The sequence below is a fragment of the Heteronotia binoei genome, chromosome 7, assembly GCF_032191835.1.
Source record: "Heteronotia binoei isolate CCM8104 ecotype False Entrance Well chromosome 7, APGP_CSIRO_Hbin_v1, whole genome shotgun sequence".
Classification (NCBI taxonomy): Eukaryota; Metazoa; Chordata; class Lepidosauria; order Squamata; family Gekkonidae; genus Heteronotia; species Heteronotia binoei.
Window position 1 is genome coordinate 80,089,093 of NC_083229.1, and position 19,065 is coordinate 80,108,157.

A 19,065-nucleotide genomic window follows, 5' to 3' on the forward strand; every position below is an offset into this window, starting at 1 on the left:
AGAATTCATCAAACAACATACTGGATTAGGGGAGACACAGGTTGGAATAAGTCATTCTCTCAGCTTAACAGCTTGCAGGGTTGTTGTGAGAATAAAACAGAAAAGGAAGAATCATGTATTCTGCTCTGAGATCCTTGAATAAAAACAAAAACAGATATTTCAGATGTTCTGAATATTTATTCTCCCACAGCAGTATGTTATACTCACATCAATAATGCAGCATTCTAGTTCCCTCAAACTATCTTTCAAAATAAATCAACTTTTTAAACACACATTTTGGCTTATTCTGGATATTTTTCCTTTCCAAACATTAATCATCAATACATCAGTTCATATCTAAATAAAAACGGGCATCTCCTTGCCCTACAAACGTTCACAAGTTATATCACTGAAAATATAATCCAATAATAAGAAACTTACTTGCACTGCCCATCAATTTTATCACATTCTGGATATGCTGCATTGGCTATTCCTTTGTTTGAGCAGTTGCATGCCTCACAGCCAGCGAATGGGTGATAGCTGAAGTGCTGCTTCACACATACTTCACATCTTGGTTTAATGGTTTGAGGAGGACAGATGCATTTTCCAGTTACATCGTCACAAACACGCCGCCCACAGCTGCATCCTTGGATTGGGAGGAGAACCATTTTATATACTAGTTAAATCCTCTGTATACAAATCACTGCTGATCGTACTCAAATAGGAATAAAAAAAATCCAACTGCAGTTTATTTTGCCTTGCACCTACTTTATTCGAACTAATTTCAAAACATTAAAAATGTGAACATCCCCTTCTCCAAGCCAGCTTGAGACTTGTAAATTAAGGTGAAAGAAACAGAGGTGAGAGGACAGGTATTCTTAAATACAGCTTGAATACTTGTAGATAACCACACAGAGTGTACACTCAAGTAGTGGCAGAACTGAAGCTGTTGCTGTGGTTTGGGGATATAGTCCTACTCTGTTCTTGTAAACATGTATAGGTATTTGTTCCAAAGCCCACAAAGAAAAATGTTACAATGATGAATTAGTAAATGTAATAGCTGCATTCGTGTCGTGGCTATTTTAAAAAATGCATAGGGATGAGCTGCAATATGAGTGCTGGAGAAAATTCTTAAATCAAGACTAAGTGCCCTCACTTGGATAGCCCAGGCAAGTCTGATCTCAACAGATCTTGGAAACTAAGCAGGGTCAACTCTGGCAAGTACTTGGATAGGAGACCTGCTAGGAATACCATGAGTCAGGAGACAGGGGCAGACTTTATTCAGCCATCTCCCTAAATATCCTCCAGGCCCCCAGTAGAGGTCAGTTCCCAGAGGTTGCCATAACTTCCAAGTGTACGCACACACATGCACACACACACACACACACATATATATATATATATATAAACAAAAATACAAAAAAGAGAGACTGAGATTAAGATGAAATATCCAGCTCTTCAGGGAAAAAGTAATGAGTACAAGCAACAGCTCTGGACCAGCAGTCACTACAGACTTACTCTTGCAAAATGGAAAACCATAATAGCCCGTTTGGCACTTGCTACACCGCCGACCAATGATGTTGGGTTTGCAGCTGCATTGTCCCCCAACAGGGTTACAAGTAGGACTTGTGGCACCATTTCTGTGGCAATTGCAAGGCAGAGCTCCATCATTGTAGGCAGCCACAAGGGACCTTGCAGAATTTTGACAAAATTCTGAGGAAGTTATGGGGCTGTTAAAAGAAGGAAATATAGAAAACACCTGAATTCTGCTATTTAACTACTGGCCAGCTGATGTTCTGTGTGGGATTTAGAAATGAAATGCTGTTTGTTTACATTCACTGATATTACATACTGATGGTTAATTTTGTTGTTTGACAAAATCCATGGTTTATTTAAAAAGTTTTGCATTATTTTTCTTATAACAACCTTTACATTTATTTAAATTATGTCCCCATTAGGTTCTTAAGTTAGTGCAGTACAAGAAGAAAAATCACTCTCAATTAACACATCAACTTTAAATTTAAATCAAATGAACAGGATATAAATTAACATGCCACAATAAAAGCCCACACAATTCAGACACAGTAACAGTAATAACACTGATAATAAAAAGCCTCAAAGAGTTGTTTTTTTAAAAAAACAGTTTTTCCCTAGCACCTAAAGAACAAAGAAAGTGAACAACAAAAGTACCCAAAATCTAGTGGCAGGGAAAAAGTTACGCAAATGATGTGCCATCACAGAAAAGTTTGAGGTTACACATCTTCATCCAGTAAATGAGGCACACATAACAGGGCCTCAGGTATAGATCTTAATAATCAGGCCACCTGATATGATTTGAAGCACAGTGAATTGCACTCAGAAAGGAAAACTCAGGCAGTGAAGCTCTTTCAATAGTGGCATGCTTTGCTAGAAGAAGAAGAAGATGAAGATGAAGATGATGATGATGATACAGGGACTGGAGACAAGATTGTTCACACTGCAGTGTATAAAAGGTGAGGATTTTCTTGACAAAACCCTTGAGGTGCTCTTCAAAGGACAAGAGGAGGAACGGGAAGTGTATCTCAGCAGTTGGAAGAGAACCCAACAAAGGGGGAGGGTTCATGGAAAAATGTAACCCAAAGGAGCAAAAATATCAGGAGATGTTTTGAGCGTCTGCTGCTCAGCACTAGTTTTCAGGATCTCCCTACAATAACTGATTCTGAACCATTGGAACAAGGGTTACTTCCCCAGCCTCCGCAAAGCTTGAAGAAAGTTTCTCATGATCCTGTGGATAAGGAGCCTGGAGCTTCTGCTCCCCAATGTAGGAAGAGGAAGGTGGTGATAATTGGAGACTCCTTGCTCAGAGAGGTGGAGCCGAAAGTGTGTTGACTGGACTTGTCATCCTGAGAGGTCTGCTGTCTGCCGGATGCATGCATCCAGATGTGACAGAAAGGACTGGAAGACTTATCCCACAGATTATCATCCTTTTTTGCTGATCCACGTGGGAATGAATGATACTGCCCGTCATAGCCCTGAACATATTAGAAAAGACTATGTGGCTCTGGGTCAGAAGGTGAAGGAGCTGAGTGCACAGGTTGTTTTCTCATCAGTGCTTCCTGTTGAAGGCAGTGGCTTAGGACGAGAAAGAAGAATACTTCAAATAAACGACTGGCTACATCAATGGTGTCGTCAGGCAAGATTTGGATTTCTGGACCATGGCTTACGCTTTCAAGATGGTGGTCTTCTATCGGGAGATCGTTTGCACCTTACAACAGTAGGAAAAAAGGTGTTTGGTAATAGCCTTGCTAACCTAAGAAGGAGGGCTTTAAACTAAATTGTATGGGGCAGTGAGACAATAATTCAAAGCCTCGTATGATGCCAGAAACTGAGGGTAAGAACACTAAAGATTTGCAGAGAGTGTTGCATACACTAGGTAATGTTAACTTGCAGGTAAGTACGGAAACTAAACCCACAGGATGCATAAAACATGGACTCCGATGTCTCTACACTAATGCACACAGTATGGGAAACAAACAGGAGGAACTGGAAGTCCTAATATGAGAAGGAGACTATGACATAATAGGCCTTACTGAAACTTGGTGGGATGATACTCACAATTGGAATATTAGGATTCAGTGGTACAACTTATTTAAAAGAGACAAATAAATTAGAAAGGGGAGAGGCGTAGCAGTATATGTGAAGGAGGTATATACTTATGAGGAAATATGTGAACCTGAGCATGGCAGTGCAGTTGAGAGTTTCTGGGTAAAAATAAAAGGAGTAAGAAATAACAGTGATATTATGGTGGGGGTCTGCTATAGACCACCAAGCCAGGCAGAGGACTTGGATGAGATACTCCTACAACAGACTGCAAAGTTCTCCAAGAGAAGGGACACAGTGCTCATGGGAGATTTCAATTACCCGGACATCTGTTGGAAGTCCAACTCTGCTAAAAATGAAAGGTCAAATAGATTCCTGACTTGTCTTGCTGACAACTTCCTTTTCCAGAAAGTGAAGGAGGAAACAAGGGGATCTGCTATCTTGGACTTGATTCTCACCAACAAGGAAGAATTGATTGAAGAAGTAGAAATAGTGGGCACTCCGGGCAGTAGTGACCATGTGATTTTGGAATTTACAGTTTTAGTGAAGGGAAAAGCTATACATAGTCAGACTTATAGGCTGGACTTCAGAAAGGTAAATTTTGACAAACTTAGAACTATGCTGGGTAAAATCCCATGGTCAGAAATACTTTGGAAAAAGGGGGTTCAGGAGGGGTGGGAATTTCTTAAAAGAAAAAGAAAGCGCAATCACAGACGACTCCTATGAGAAGAAAAAATGGAAGAAGCCTAAAGAAGCCAGTTGGCTCCATAAACAGCTCCATGTCCAGATCATGTGAAGCGATGGTATCACTTTGCTCTGGTAAGACCCCACCTGGAGTATTGTGTTCAGTTTTGGGCACCACATTTTAAGAAGGATATAGACAAGCTTGAATGGGTCCAGAGGACGGCAATGATGGTGAGGAGTCTGGAGACCAAGTCCTATGAAGAAAGGTTGAAGCAGCTGGGCATATTTAGCCTGGAGAGGAGGCAGCTGAGAAATGATATGATCACCATCCTCAAGTACTTGAAGGACTGTCATATAGAGGAGGATGTGGAATTGTTTTCTATAGCCTCAGAAAGTAGGACCAGAACTAATGGGTTGAAATTAAATCAAAAGAGTTTCTGTCTCAATGTTAGGAAGAACTTCCTGACCACTAGAGCGGTTCCTTAGTGGAACAGACTCCCTCGGGAGGTGGTGGACTCTCCTTCCTTGGAGGTTTTTAAACAGAGGCTAGATGGCCATCTGACAGCAATGAAGATTCTGTGAATTTAGGGGGAGGTATTTGTGAGTTTCCTGCATTTTGCAGGGGGTTGGACTAGATGACCCTGGAGGTCCCTTCCAACTCTATGATTCTATGATTCGAAGAAGAAGACCGTAGATTTATACCCTGCCCTTCTGAATCAGAGTCTCAGAACAGTTTACAATCTCCTTTAACTTCTTGCCCCACAACAAACACCCTGTGAGGTAGGTGGGGCTGAGAGGGCTCTCTCAGAAACTTCCCTTTCAAGGACAGCTCTGCGAGACCTACGACTGACCCAAGGCCATTCCAGCAGCTGCCAGTGGAGCAGTGGGGAATCCGATTCTTCCAGATAAGAGTCCACACACTTAATCACTACACCAAACTGGCTTTAAAATACAGATGTATAAGTCAACTTTCATAAATATATATAAAATACATGTGGAATGTTTACACACATGCACAGACACTATTCATCACAGGCAATCGCCATAATAGAGAGTCACTGTTTCAGAACGACTTACTTAATGTGAAAACTGTTTCCACCACATTGGTTGATGAAAGCAAATGACTTGTCAACAGTGTCTTTGTGAAGAAGGGTATAACTGTAACTTTTTGCTGGGATAACCAAGACATGTTCCTTTAAAAAATCAGAAATGAGAAAATGAAACTGCATGGTTGGGGAAATCAACATCTGTAGGTATGTATCACTAAGCACTGTTCCCAAGCAATTCCCATTCATTCTAACTGACAACATTCATAAGGGCTTTCATTCTGCACCTAGAAAAAGAAGGCAATTTTAAAAAATAAAAAGGAATGCTCTTGAATCTAGAGACCAGAATCTTATTTATAGGGAAACATACCAAAACTAGTATTTTTCCACTGGGAATTGTCAAGGTTACTGAGAATTCATGCTGAGGGATATCAAGTTCAATTTGATTTTCTGCCATCACCAGATCCCGACATCCAGCATTATGTGGACAAAATGAAGCATTAAAGGAGCCTAAAACAGACAAAGAAATTTTAAAATATAATCTGTGGAGGATGTGTTAAACTTTTAGCCAAAGTAAAAATCAAGCTCACCTGACCATATATGCCCTGCATCCACAATAACAGGCACAGGAAATGTTGGGCTCTCTGGTTGGTAAAAATGGATGATGAATACATATCTGCCCAAATATGTCACTCTGCCACTCAGGGTAATTTGGTTCTGCCAACATAAATTATTTTGACTAGGTTAAATCAGTTTACATATATTAGACTTTGTCTTAATGTTGCTGCAGCGTAAAGGAACCAAAGACAGTTAATGATTACCTTTGCAAGAGTTTAGCTATCACATCAAACCATAAGTTTACAAGACATGAACTACTACATCAGGCCATAGCTCTTTATAAGGCCAACTCCCCACAAACTGAGCTCTTAACTCTAGGATATATTGTAACTTACATTTTATTCAAAATGGGAACTACCTGTGAAGATGTCAAAGTTACTCCACTAGCTAGGTGTGAAGACAGTAATGAAGAACTCCCTGAACCCTGATAGAAGGCATTGCTTTCTGCTTCTACAACCTTCCCATCCCTCTGAGCATCCAAAACCAAGGCAAATGGAGGTGTTTCATCTTGTGAGGGGATGCATGAGGCACTAAAACAACAAAAAGAATTAGATAATTTATGTTGAGATTGTAAAGTAAAACTTTAAAAATGCTAAACATTTTGTACTATTCAGTTAAGAGAACAGCCAAACAAAAAGCACCTTGAAGACTAAACTATGTTATTGCAACAGAAGCATTTATGGATTAGAGATCAAGAAACTGTTACAACCTTGAATCCTAGTAAATTCACTCTGGAGAGATTAAAAATGGTACCTAAGATCTACTGCCCTTATTTCAGTGTAGGCAGGACTGCTGACCTGCCACATGAAAAGTGATACTGTTATTGCAGACTGTAATCTTCTGGTGTTTGGAATCTTAAAACTTTTTAAAAATAAATGTACCTTGAATCAGGAGTAGGACCATAAGCTGCAACACAATGTACCTTTGGATTCATGTGCTCTAAGGAAAAACTTTCTGCAGGAATAATGCAAATTTTGTGCTAGAAAACAAAATGCAAACATGCATGTTTTACTTATTTTACCAAATGACCACAGAGTTGGAAATACAACAGCAATAATATGTGCAGGTAAGCTCATGGGTTGTAAATAAAATCCTTAAATAAGGGTAGTGATCCAGTTTAGCAAAAAATTTGTGGATACCTGTGAACGGAGAGCATGTAATTTAAAAAAAGGCCAAGAAACAGGAAGGCGGGGGACTAAATGTCCTTCTCTGTGACCACAGAGCTTTCTGCAGCCTCCTTCCCTCATTTGGAAGATTTGTAGGGAGTTAGCAAAAAGTGCATTCAGTGTGGCAGGGCAGAGAGCTGCTATTATACCATTATGGGGATTAAAAGTGTGCTCTGCTGACAGCTACTAAGATTATTCATTCAGACACCATGTATTCAAGCTAGTGGTTATTTCTGTGCAGCTTTTAAATACCACAACTGATATTTGTATTATTATTTTAAGCCAATTTGGGAGCCAATTTATTGGCTGAGTAGTAGGATAAAAGTACAACAAAAATAATGCAAAGACAGAACATCAACTCTGCTAGATTTGGTTTTTTAAGAATCTTAAACCCAACCACCTCCAAACAAAAGCAAGTGAAATATTTGCAAATACATAAGCTGCATATACTCAAAACAGCAATGCAATATCCTGCACTATGATTTAAGCCCCGTTGAGATCAGCAGGCTGAATTCATTTAACTGTGCAAGCTCTGCATTCATCTTTGGACCACGGCTGATCTGTCTCCTTCCCAAATCCAAAATGTCATATCAAACAGAAAAATTATACGCAGCTAGCAGTGCAAATAACTAGGCAAAGACTGAACTCTCAGCATGGTGGGACCTTCCATGAACCTCAGGTAAAGCTACTTCAATCTGAGAGATTGTGCCTCTTAATATGACAAAGTATGAGCATGCAAGGGTCAAAAGAGTAAAGTAATAACTTTGTGAAATCCTCCTGTGTTTATGCGCAGAACTGAGGACCACTTTAATTATGGCAATTTACACTTATTTATCTAAATTATAAAAATACGTAACCTTGAAAATTCCCAGCGAATACCGGGAAACACTTACTAGGAAGAAATCTAGTGATGATGCATGGAGGTGTAATTTTGCATCAGCCAAAAGATCATAGACTGCCACTCGATTCATGGCATCGACCACAACACTGCGGCATGGGAAACTGGAGCAGACAGAAGATTTTAAAAATAGTTATCATGGATTGTTATTCTTTCGACACAGTCCATGCTAGACGTTTTCCAGCTAAACAACTTTTCCCCTGCCCTTTTTCACAATGAAAAACACATCATTGTTTCATTAACAGGATTGTATCCAATCTAGCAATGTTCAAATATGTAAAAATTATTTGATGCAAAACATCAAAAGATCTGGTAAAACCAATCCAACAAAAGGTTTGGAATTATTCCTGGCATCAATGGATAACAGGTGCTAAAGGGTTAAGATCAGTGAAAGTTGGCAGCTGGGGTATACTTGTCCCTCCCTCCCTGCTCCTGCTGCCTTGGGTCGGGCTTAAAATGCTTCCTTTTAAAAGGTGATTATTATTGTTTTTACTTGGGAGTATTTTTGATGTTTATTGAAACAACTTCCCAGTATAACAATACTCCTAATATTATATGAAAACAATAGTCATGACCATTGCGAGTTTCTGATATAGAATTAAACCAATAGTTTTTGAAGTGTATATCCCTAAACTGAAGTCTATGAATTAAAATGTTTAATTTGATTTAAACGGACAAAAACAAAAATATCCTATGTATATAGTATGGCTATGTCCTTCTACAAAGCATTTCAGAATAAGGTAATTTTTGAAATAGCTGGGATATTGCTGCCTTAGATCATAACAGCACCAACATTCTCCATAGAGATAAAAATAGCAAAAGTAATCAAAGAAAAGAAAACCTACTTTACAAACCTGACACAAAGGGCATGGGGTAGAAAAAAAGGTAGTCATATACCAGGAGCTCCAAAACCCAAAAAGAAAACCATGCTTCAATGACAGAAAAGAGGAGAACCATAAAAGAAGGCATTCTGAAGAATAGCTATCTTATTAAGAATAAAACAGCAATTTAGTAAAGAACAATAAAAGAAACAGAAGAGCAAGGACAGGAAACAAAAATAAGAAGCAGCATTTAACAATAAAGAAAAGACAGGGTTCAAAAGAACATTTCTGCAGATGAAAAAATTTCTGCCCACAAAGCATGACTTTCTCATCTCTAGCCTTCTACTACAGACATAAATGCCTACCAAAATTCTGTTCCTCTAGAGGGTCCCCTGTCCCTCAAGAGCAACATGGAGAATGTTTTCGGTTGCAGAGGGAGAGAGGTGAGAAGGTGGGACTGCATGGACTGAAATCCTACCATCCTTGGAAATGCTCCACTGGACAAAACTTATTAGTTTTAGACATTGTTACCTATATTTACAGCTGTATATATACACCTTTGCCTCCATCGCTTCCTCAGAGTCTTGAATCTTTACATCAGCAACATATACTTGATCGTGTTCATTAACATACTCCAGGACTACCACATAGCGGCTGACTTGGAGAACATTTAGTCTTATGTTCAAATCCACCTAAGCAAGATCCAAACAGCATTTGAAGATTACTAACCTATTCATTACAAGTATGCCCAAATTTGTTTCAAGCACTTTCCACAAGCATTTAGATCCTCCTAAGCCTGGGTAAGCCCACTTGAAGGCTAAATCCTGCTTGTCATGGTCTTTCTTTCAGAAACAAACAAAACTCTTCTTCCCATTTCCTACAATACGACTGGTCAATGGGTAAGTTACAAAAAAACAGGTTGCTTACCTGTAACTGATGATCTTCGCGTGGTCATCTGTGCAGTCACACACATGGGTCTTGCCGCAGGCAACGGATCCGTACCTCGGAGTTCTAATAGCTCGCCTATAGCGCTTTTTGACGCGCTTCCCTCTCGCTCTGGGGAGCAGGCACCGACTGTGCATGCCTGGAGCGAGGCGCCATTTCCACTCAGTTTCTTCCAGCCGCCACTGACACTCAGTAGAGATAATATAAGGCAGAGGAGGCCAGCAGCGGGGAAGGCTGGGCGGGCGTGTGTGACTGCACAGATGACCACTCGAAGATCATCAGTTACAGGTAAGCAACCTGTTTATCTTCTTCGTGGTCTTTGTGCAGTCCCACACATGGGTGACTAGCCAGCTAAATGGTCCCAGAGGAGGGTGCTGGTCAAAGGAAAAAAGGTTAGTTACATCACCCAAGTATATATACAATGATCTATTCACATATAAGAGCAACATATGGAAATAGATACACTCACCAACGTTTCAGTGGAAGATGGACCTTAGGACCGCTTGACCAAAGGATGCGTCCCTTCTCGCATGAATGTCCAACGCATAATGGGAGACGAACGTGGACGGCGAGGACCAGGAGGCAGCAGCGCAGATGTCCTCTAGGGAGACACCCTGCAGGAAAGCCGAAGACGTCGAGACCACTCTGGTGGAGTGAGCCTTAAGGCCTTCGGGTATAGGCTGCTTAGCCAGCTTGTAGCACAGTCTGATGGCACTGGATACCCACTTAGATAGTCTCTGGGTAGAAATTTTGTGCCCCTGCGAGGGTTGCCGTAGGCCACAAACAGGTTAGGGTCCTTACGGAACTGTTGTGTACGAGCGAGACAGAAAGACAAGGTCCTTCGGACATCAAGGGCGTGCAGAGCTCTTTGGCCAGAGTCCTTTAGGTCAGGAAAGTACGTTGGTAACGAGGTTGACGTTGACAAATGAAAATGGGATACAACCTAGGGAAGGAAGGAGGGGTCCGGACGGAGAACGACCTTGTCCTTATGGAAAACAGTATAAGGAGCATCATGGCGGAAGGCACATAAGTCACTAGCCCGCTTGCCCGAAGTAAGGGCAACTAGTAGAGCAGTCTTCCAGGACAGTAGGTTAAGATGCACCGTGGCCATGGGCTCAAACGGGGGCTTCATAAGATATGAAAGCACTAGGGACAAACTCCAAACTGGAACAAAAGGTTTGATTGGAGGATGCAGGTGCAACATGCCCCTCAGAAATGATCTGGATAACTTGTGTGAAAAAACTGTATGCCCCTCAACAGGGTCGTAGAAGGCCGAGATGGCAGACAGATGAACCTTTAGGGAGGAATAACACAGTCCTGATTGTTGTAAGGAGAGTAAATATTGAAGAACCAACTGCAGGGGCACAGCCTCTGGTCGTAGGTGCTGGGAAGACGAATAGGAACAGAAACGCTTCCATTTACAAAGATAGGAACGTCTGGTGGAAGGCTTCCTCACGTTAAGGATAACCTCAGCTACCTCTGCAGACAGGGAGGTGGACGGATTCTCCACGCTGTGAGGGCCAGGACCTGAGGATTGTAGTGCCACACTTGACCATTGGCTCGCGTCAGGAGATCGCCTGTTACGGGGAGGCGGCGGTAGGTGTGAAGGGACATCTGCAGGAGTCTCGTGAACCACGGCTGCCGAGGCCACCATGGAGCAATGAGAATGCAGTCCGTACCGTCCCGAGCGATCTTGAGTAGCGTCCGCGTTATCAGGGGGATCGGAGGAAACATGTAATGTAGAGGGCCCCTCCAGGAATGTAGAAATGCATCGTTGCCCCTTCTTGTGTAGAAACGAGCACATTTTGCATTGCTCCTTGAGGCAAAAACATCGATCCTGGGCATGCCGAAGCACAGGAAGATGCGACAGAGATAGATCTGATTGATGGACCATTCGTGGTCGTCTATCCGAGTCCTGCTGAGAGAGTCGGCCAGAACATTCTCTACGCCCGGGAGATGAATGGCAGTCAAATAGATGTTGTGCTTGACACACCACTCCCAGAGCAATATGGCTATGCGGCACAGCCGAAGCGATCTGGTACCGCCCTGTTTGTTGACATAAAATACAGTAGCCATATTGTCTGTGGAGATCTGAACGTGCCGACCCCTGATCAGCAGTAGGAACGAATGGAGGGCCCTGTGTACAGCAATCAGTTCTAGGCAGTTTATGTGCATGGCCCTTTGGGACGGAGTCCAAAGCCCTCTGACAGTTTTGTCCTCTAAGTGGGCTCCCCAACCCCACTTGGAGGCGTCGGATGTCACGGTGGCTGATGGGGGAGGCGGGAGGAACGGCATCCCAGCAAGCAGATTTCGTGGTATGGTCCACCAAACTAGGGATTGTAAGGCTCTCTGGGGAACAGTGAGAAGAGTGCTCTGTGGCTGCAGATGTGGATGGTAGGCATGAACCAGAGTTGGAGATGTCGCATCCGGAGCCTCGCAAAGCGAAGAATAGACGTGGTTGCAGCCATAAGTCCCAGAAGCCGCTGAATGACAAAGGCAGACTGTGTGGGGATTGCCGAACTATGTTGGCTAGAGAAATTATAGTGTGCACACGCTCCACTGGGAGGAAGGCCAAGTGAGGGGACGTACATAGACGAGCACCTATGAACTGCAGGTCCTGGGTCGGTGTGAGGTGCGATTTTGTGATATTCACACAAAGTCCCAAGGAAGCCAGCAGGGAGAGGGCTGTATCGAGGTTCCTCTTCAGTTGTTGCTGTGTTGGTGCAATCAGAAGCCAATCGTCTATGTACGGGAACACAGGAACGTTTCTGAGACGCAGGGCAGCCGCCACCACTGCCATGCATTTGGTGAACACTCTGGGTGCAGTGGAGAGTCCGAACGGCAGGGAGAGGTATTGAAAATGATCCTGACCTATGGCAAATCGCAGATATCTCCGATGTTGAGGGCGGATGGTTACATGGAAATAAGCGTCCTGAAGGTCTAAGGAAGCCATCCAGGAATCCCTGGGGATCAGAGGGAGGATGGATTGCAGAGAGATCATTCTGAATTTTTTGTACGTTATGCACTCGTTTAGCTTCTGAAGATCCAGGATAGGACGCTTGCTTCCATCCCTCTTGGGCACCAGAAAATATCTCGAGTAGAACCCGGTCCCGCGGAATTGAAGAGGAACTGGTTCTATGGCATTTTTCTGGAGTAACTCCAGAATTTCTTGTTGGAGGTGAGGGGAGGGCAGTGTAATGATGCAACGATGGTGGTGAGGTGGTGAATCGAACTCGATTGCGTAACCGAGGCGTATGATGGTGAGCACCCAGGAGTCTGTGGTGATTGAGGTCCAGGCTTGATAAAAGGGAAGAAGACGTGTGCCATGAAGAGGTTCCGCTTGGTGGATGGGCGGAGAAAAGTCAAAGAGACTGTGTGGACTGTTGTGCCGGTTTCTTTGCGGGCTGTGAGTGAGGCCTTTGTTGGAAGGGCTGCTTATGCTGAGGCTTTTTCTTCCAGTAGTCAGGCTGCCTGGGTGAGCGCTGATGGCGTTGGAATGGCTGTTTCCAGGGTCTAGGCCTGTTAAATTGCTGCAATGTGGGCTGAGAAACCCCCAAGCGCTTTGCCCTCTTACGACCATCATCCATGGACGTAAGGACCTCATCTGTCGAGGCATGAAACAGGCCCGAGCCATCAAAAGGCAAATCTTCAATCTTTTGTTTAATGTCTGGCTGCAGATTGGTAGAGCGAAGCCAGGCGTGACGGCGGAGGGCTACTGCCGAAGCAAAAACCCTCGATGAACATGACACAGCGTGCCTCAGGGAGTTAATCTGTTGTTTGGACACCCTTGACAGCTCTGAGACCAAAGTAGAGACAGCTTTCTGCGGGGCATCAGGTAGGGATGCAATATGAGGTGTTATCTGATTAGCCAAGTTGTAGGTGTATGCGGAGAAGTATGCCAAATAATTATTAAGCTTGGAATTGGTCGATGCCAGGCTGTAAATTTTTCGAGCGAGAGTATCCAGTTTCCTGCCCTCACGATCAGGCAGAATGGGATGACGGGATGGCTTGGACTTGGTAGCTGAATGGACAATAATTGAATTGGGAGCTGGGTGGGAGACCAGGGGTATGGACTCTATAGAGGGAATCAAGGCGTTTAGAGGTAGGGGGAATAGAAGCCGGCTTGTCCCAGGATTCACGCAAGCCCTCCAGATGAACGGGCAGCATGGGCAGAATGGAGCCAGATGGGAAATCCTGCTGGACAAGATCGTGTACCATATCCGACACTTTAGGAGAGTCAGAAGGTACAGGGATGTTAAGGGCTTCGGCCATGGTGGTGATAAGGTTAAGGTAGGCTTTGGAGCTGTCGGAGGGAGAGAGTCTGGTGGGTTGGACGGAGCCTGAGGCAGGAGAGGAAGGAGGGTCATCAGAGTCGGAGGGATCTGAGGAAGCCATCTCGGATTGGGATCCATCGGGTGGGGACGACAATCAGGGTCTGGTAGTGGAGGATGACAATTCCTTGGGAAGGTTAGGAGTCGTCTTGATAGGATGTGACGATATAGACGGGTCCAGAGGTGTAGTGGAGGAATCTTGAGTTCGAGAGGATAGACGGGGTCGAGAGGTCTCGCGGGTCCGGGAAGAGGTCTCACGGGCTCAAGGCGAGGGTTCTCGCGAGGAGAGAAGCGTTCCGGTAGATCTCGGGTAGAGGAAGGTTCATGGATTCGATAGGTATCACGGGTTCGATAGGTATCACGGGTTCGATGGGGCACATAATAGGGATCCTCATCAGGATAGTATGGGGATAAATGACGATATTGGTATCGAGGTGATGCACGGGAATGGTACCGAGGGGAATCACGAAGGTTGCAGATTCAAGGGGTCAATACATCCCGGTCCAGGCCGACATCATGATAAGATCTGTGGGGGCTCCGCTCCGAAGGAGATGGATAGCGTTGGTGGAACTGTGGATGAGGAGATGGTGAACGGGAAGGTGAGGAGTAGTCGTAACGATCTTGAAAGGAGGAAGGGGAACGATGGCCCCGAACCGGAGAGCGGGATCGAACCCGCTGTGCCGAGACCTGCGTGGAAGATTCCTTGTATAGCGGAGAGACCGCAATGTCTCGAAACGATCCGGGCTTAAATCTCGGGCGTCCCCTTCTTGCCGATGGATCCGACTCTAGGATGTTATCGGGAACCTCGCTGTGGATGGAAGGGGATCGGGATCCAATAGGGATGACCTCCACAGTGGGTGAATGCGGAGTCAATTGCGGCATATCCGCGATGACGTCGGACGGCGCCGAGAGCTCAGGCGGGATGATAGGAGCCGAAGTCATCGGGGTGGAAGCCGAGGTAGACGCCGACTGGGTTGGGTCGAAGGATCTTTTGAGGATCAAGGGCGATACGGCCCGATCGCGCGCCTTCGTCGAGTCCGGGTGCGACCTTGGATCGGACTTCGGCGAAATCGAATGCCGAGACTTCGGATCGGACGTCGGCGAACCCGAATGCCGAGACTTCTTCGAAGCCTTGTGGCCTTCGGAGTGCTTGGATGGTCTCTTATCGGACTTATGCTTTTTTATGAGTTGAAAAGTGGCCAATACTGCCGAATCTCCCGCTCGTTTTTTCGGGGGAGGTGGCGAATCCGAGGCGGACATAGGCCGGAGAGACTTTGCAAGCAGAAAACTCTGAAGTCTGGCCGCTCGGTTTTTTCGCGCCTGTTTGCCGAAGCTGGCGCAATGAGGACAAGTATCGACCCGATGAGCTTCACCAAGGCAGAAGAAGCAATAGGAGTGCCCGTCAGAAGTAGGGATTTTAGACCCACACTTCCGACACTTCTTGAAGGTAATTTTCCCTTCCATACGCTCCGGACGGGGAGGGAAAATGGAAGGGAAGGGGGGGGGAGGAAGGAAAATAGTAAGCGCAGAAGTCGGTTCCTTTTTTTTTTTAAAGAAGTTTTCTTGTGGACGAAAAGAAATAGAATGAAGAAAAGTGAAAGGAGGAATATGATACCGACAGAAGAGACGAGCCAGAAGAGGAGCGCAACAAGGTAGGTGTTGTCCGGGCGGCGAAAGGGAAGAAACTGAGTGGGAATGGCACCTCCCCCTCGCTCCAGGCATGTGCAGTCGGTGCCTGCTCCCCAGAGCGAGAGGGAAGCGCGCCAAAAAACGCTATAGGCGAGCTATTAGAACTCCGAGGTACGGATCCGTTGCCTGCAGCAAGACTGCACAGAGACCACGAAGAAGATCAAAAGTGATACTATGGGGATGCATGAAGCTGAACTATATTATCTTGATTCATACAGCAATAAATTTAAACATAAATGGAGATGTCTTACCTCTTGACCACTAATATGTGACATTACTGGATGCTGGGATGCTGGCGTCTGGAAAACTACTTTTCTGTACTCTCCTCCATGCAGGAAAAATGTTACTTCTGAACCAAGCACACAAGAAAACTGATCCAGTGGCAAATGCTTGTACTCTAGACAACTTTAAAACAAGAAGGAAGTGATGGTGATGTGTCATACTCTGCTTTAGCATTAAATTAGATATAAAGCAAGATTTTTTTCCTATTCATATGATAGACACTGACTTATCTATTGCAGCACGTCTTGCATATGTGCAAGGCTCTGTAACTGGCAGCTGTAAGATGGATGCTTCATAGTAGTCACTGGGTAAGAGCACCAGATAGTCCTAAGAATACAGAAGAACAAGACTCCTGTAAGAGTATTTACTGAATTCATATAAAATGGTAATACAACTGCAGCAAAGTTACATACTTAATACGATTCCATGGATGATTATGATGCACAATGGACTTCCTTTAAAATAACTCAATCAATAAAAGTGCAATTCATAGATTTCATTTTGTGAAGATCTCAGATATACTGGGATCGGCAGTGCCTCAGAACTGTGACATGCAACTTGCTTGCTGTGACACTGGACAGAGCTGACTCAATATAGTCTCTAGTGATGTCCAGGCTGGCATCTCTAAGAGGGTTAAGTGCTTCTTTGGCAGAGTTTATTCTAACCCCACCATCACACCACCACCACCAACCACCACACATTTTAGAGTTTTATAGTGCCTCTCTCCCCTATCCACAGGCATACATACTGGAACATTTTTAACCAATAAAAAATAAAAAATACAAATAGGAAGAAAGGAAGAAACAAAATGACAGCATACCCTTTCTCTTTTTCTCTTCTGTGTATTTTTAAAAATTGTTTCATTCTATATTAAATCCCATACGCTCAGTTTCACAAAAAAAACTTAGTTCCCACTTCAAATTGTCTCCCTCCTGCACATAACATATTCAGAAGTACATCACAATACTCCACTTTGTGGGAAATATGAGAAATATTCAATAATCCAAATAAAAATGGTCTGTTACACTTAATCGTTTTAATGTGGTACAGCCAGAGAAGCACAGACATTTACAATTTAGTCCTAAGAAGAGTTCCTCTCTTCTGAGCACATTGACTTCAATGTATTTAGAACAGCCTAGCTTTGTTTAGGATGATGTTATTACTTTTCCATTGAATCATATGATAGATAGTGAGAGGAATCAGTTCATGAGGATTAGAGGCTTGATCCTTTTTCTGATGTTGAAAAAGGGAAGTTTTGTTGACCAGCAAAAAGACTGTGCTGGGGATTATGAGACTGGAAGCTGTCATATGAATGTGAGACTGAATGAAAACAGTGACTTGAATCCAACCTTAGGTATTAATCATTCCTCACAGGCTCTGCAGGAAGACCCTGCTGGATCAAACCAATGGTCCATCTAGTCCAGCATCCTGTCTCATACAGTGGCCTATCAATTCCTCTAGAAGGTCAACAACATGATTTGACAATGAATGATAAACTGAACACTGCACAGGACTAAGCCTCACACTTTAAGAAGTGTTAAAACCCCAAATTCCCCCAGAAGTGCTTTTATGCATACCCAAGGAATTTTATGCACAAGCAAAGCTGTGGATTAAATTTGCAAAAGTGCACTCAAACACTAGCAGCATCGATTTATGGACCTAAATGTAACATACTGTAGTCTGTGATGCAGTATGGGGATGCTGCTGTTCAGAAAATATTCAGTAGAAGGGTGGAAGGCAACAACTCAGCCAGAGTCACACATTTAAGCCACTAGACCACACAGGCTGTGTTAAGATGCTATAAGAATTTGCCTGTATTGAACACGTTCACAGCTTGTGGTCATGCCTATGTACTCTGCCCTTCGCCCATCTGATGCCTTTGTACTCCGCCCCTCTCCCATCGCACACAGAACACAGTCCCAATTAAGTCCCAATTTTCCATGGCAGCAAACTGTCCAAACAACAAAATTCTGTGCCAGGAAAAACAGGGTTTTATTTCTTCTCCGTAAATATGGATGCTAAATCTTGGTTTAAATACAAGTATAGAATCCCAATTTGTGGAGGAAAAACACACTTCATGTTGTATTTAAATGTACCTTGATTCAAGGCTCTCAAAACCATGATGGCTTTTCTACACAGGTTGCATTATATAAAATGACTTACAAAGTTACTTGGATAAATGGCTAGGGACTGTTGTCTATACTGCCATGTACAGATAAGTAGGATCCTACTATGTAATTCTTGCATCATTTAATGTCTCATGTTAATACTTATACTTTGCTTCAGTTCTATTTTTAGATTTCTGGTTAGTTCCAGACTGCTTCAGTTTTATTTTTAGATTTCTGGTTAGTTCCAGACTTCTACAATCTTACTCCTATTTCACTGTTTATTGAATGTCCTATCCTGCTGATTGTATTGAATCACTCAGTGTAATCTGCCTTAAGTTCCAGTGAGAAAAGCAGACTATAAATAACAAGAGATAGCAAAGTGGAAGCAGCCACAAGCTCTCAGGTTTAACTTCTTCCGTGAACATTCCTCCTGTGTTTCCTTATGTTGTACACTTGCACAGATTCAGTTCTCAAAAGTACAAACACTATAAAATAGATATGCTTCTTACCAGAAGAACCCCTTCTGCCATGATTTTAAAAATCCAAGTTCCAGGGACAAGTGAGAATGGATCTGCAAAGCTGTTTCCTGGGACAGTTACAAACACTGGCTCCCTGCTGGGCATGAACATAATGACTTTGGTCTGAGTCGTCCCTGTCAGCAAACAAGTAAATTAATTTTAAATGCTTAATTATTAATTATCTGACAATAATATTTTATTTACTGAAAGTAGACAGACATCAGGTCAATGGGTAGGGCTAAGGAAGCAACTAACGAGTCTGAATCTGTTCTGACTGCATCAACATTTCCTTAACCAAGTTTGTTATTCAATTAATCTGTTAAAAACATTTTCACTATTTTGCATACTAATTCACAGCTCACCCTCTTTATGCAGACTGCTATTCTACTCCATTCTATTGT

General features: G+C 43.4%; 1 protein-coding gene across 1 annotated transcript in view; it reads right to left on the reverse strand.

Annotated features, from left to right (window-relative positions):
* Nucleotides 1-19,065, reverse strand: part of LAMA3 (laminin subunit alpha 3) — a 163,950-nt gene that overhangs the window by 63,674 nt on the left and 81,211 nt on the right. The window contains exons 22-33 of the mRNA XM_060243900.1: nt 18,656-18,798; nt 16,265-16,365; nt 16,008-16,161; nt 9,323-9,483; nt 7,966-8,074; nt 6,788-6,885; nt 6,265-6,436; nt 5,879-6,005; nt 5,659-5,798; nt 5,320-5,435; nt 1,498-1,709; nt 421-625 (exon numbers count right to left, since the gene is read on the reverse strand). Of these exons, the coding sequence (XP_060099883.1) occupies nt 421-625; nt 1,498-1,709; nt 5,320-5,435; nt 5,659-5,798; nt 5,879-6,005; nt 6,265-6,436; nt 6,788-6,885; nt 7,966-8,074; nt 9,323-9,483; nt 16,008-16,161; nt 16,265-16,365; nt 18,656-18,798 (1,738 nt within the window). The remainder of the gene's footprint in view (nt 1-420; nt 626-1,497; nt 1,710-5,319; nt 5,436-5,658; nt 5,799-5,878; nt 6,006-6,264; nt 6,437-6,787; nt 6,886-7,965; nt 8,075-9,322; nt 9,484-16,007; nt 16,162-16,264; nt 16,366-18,655; nt 18,799-19,065) is intronic.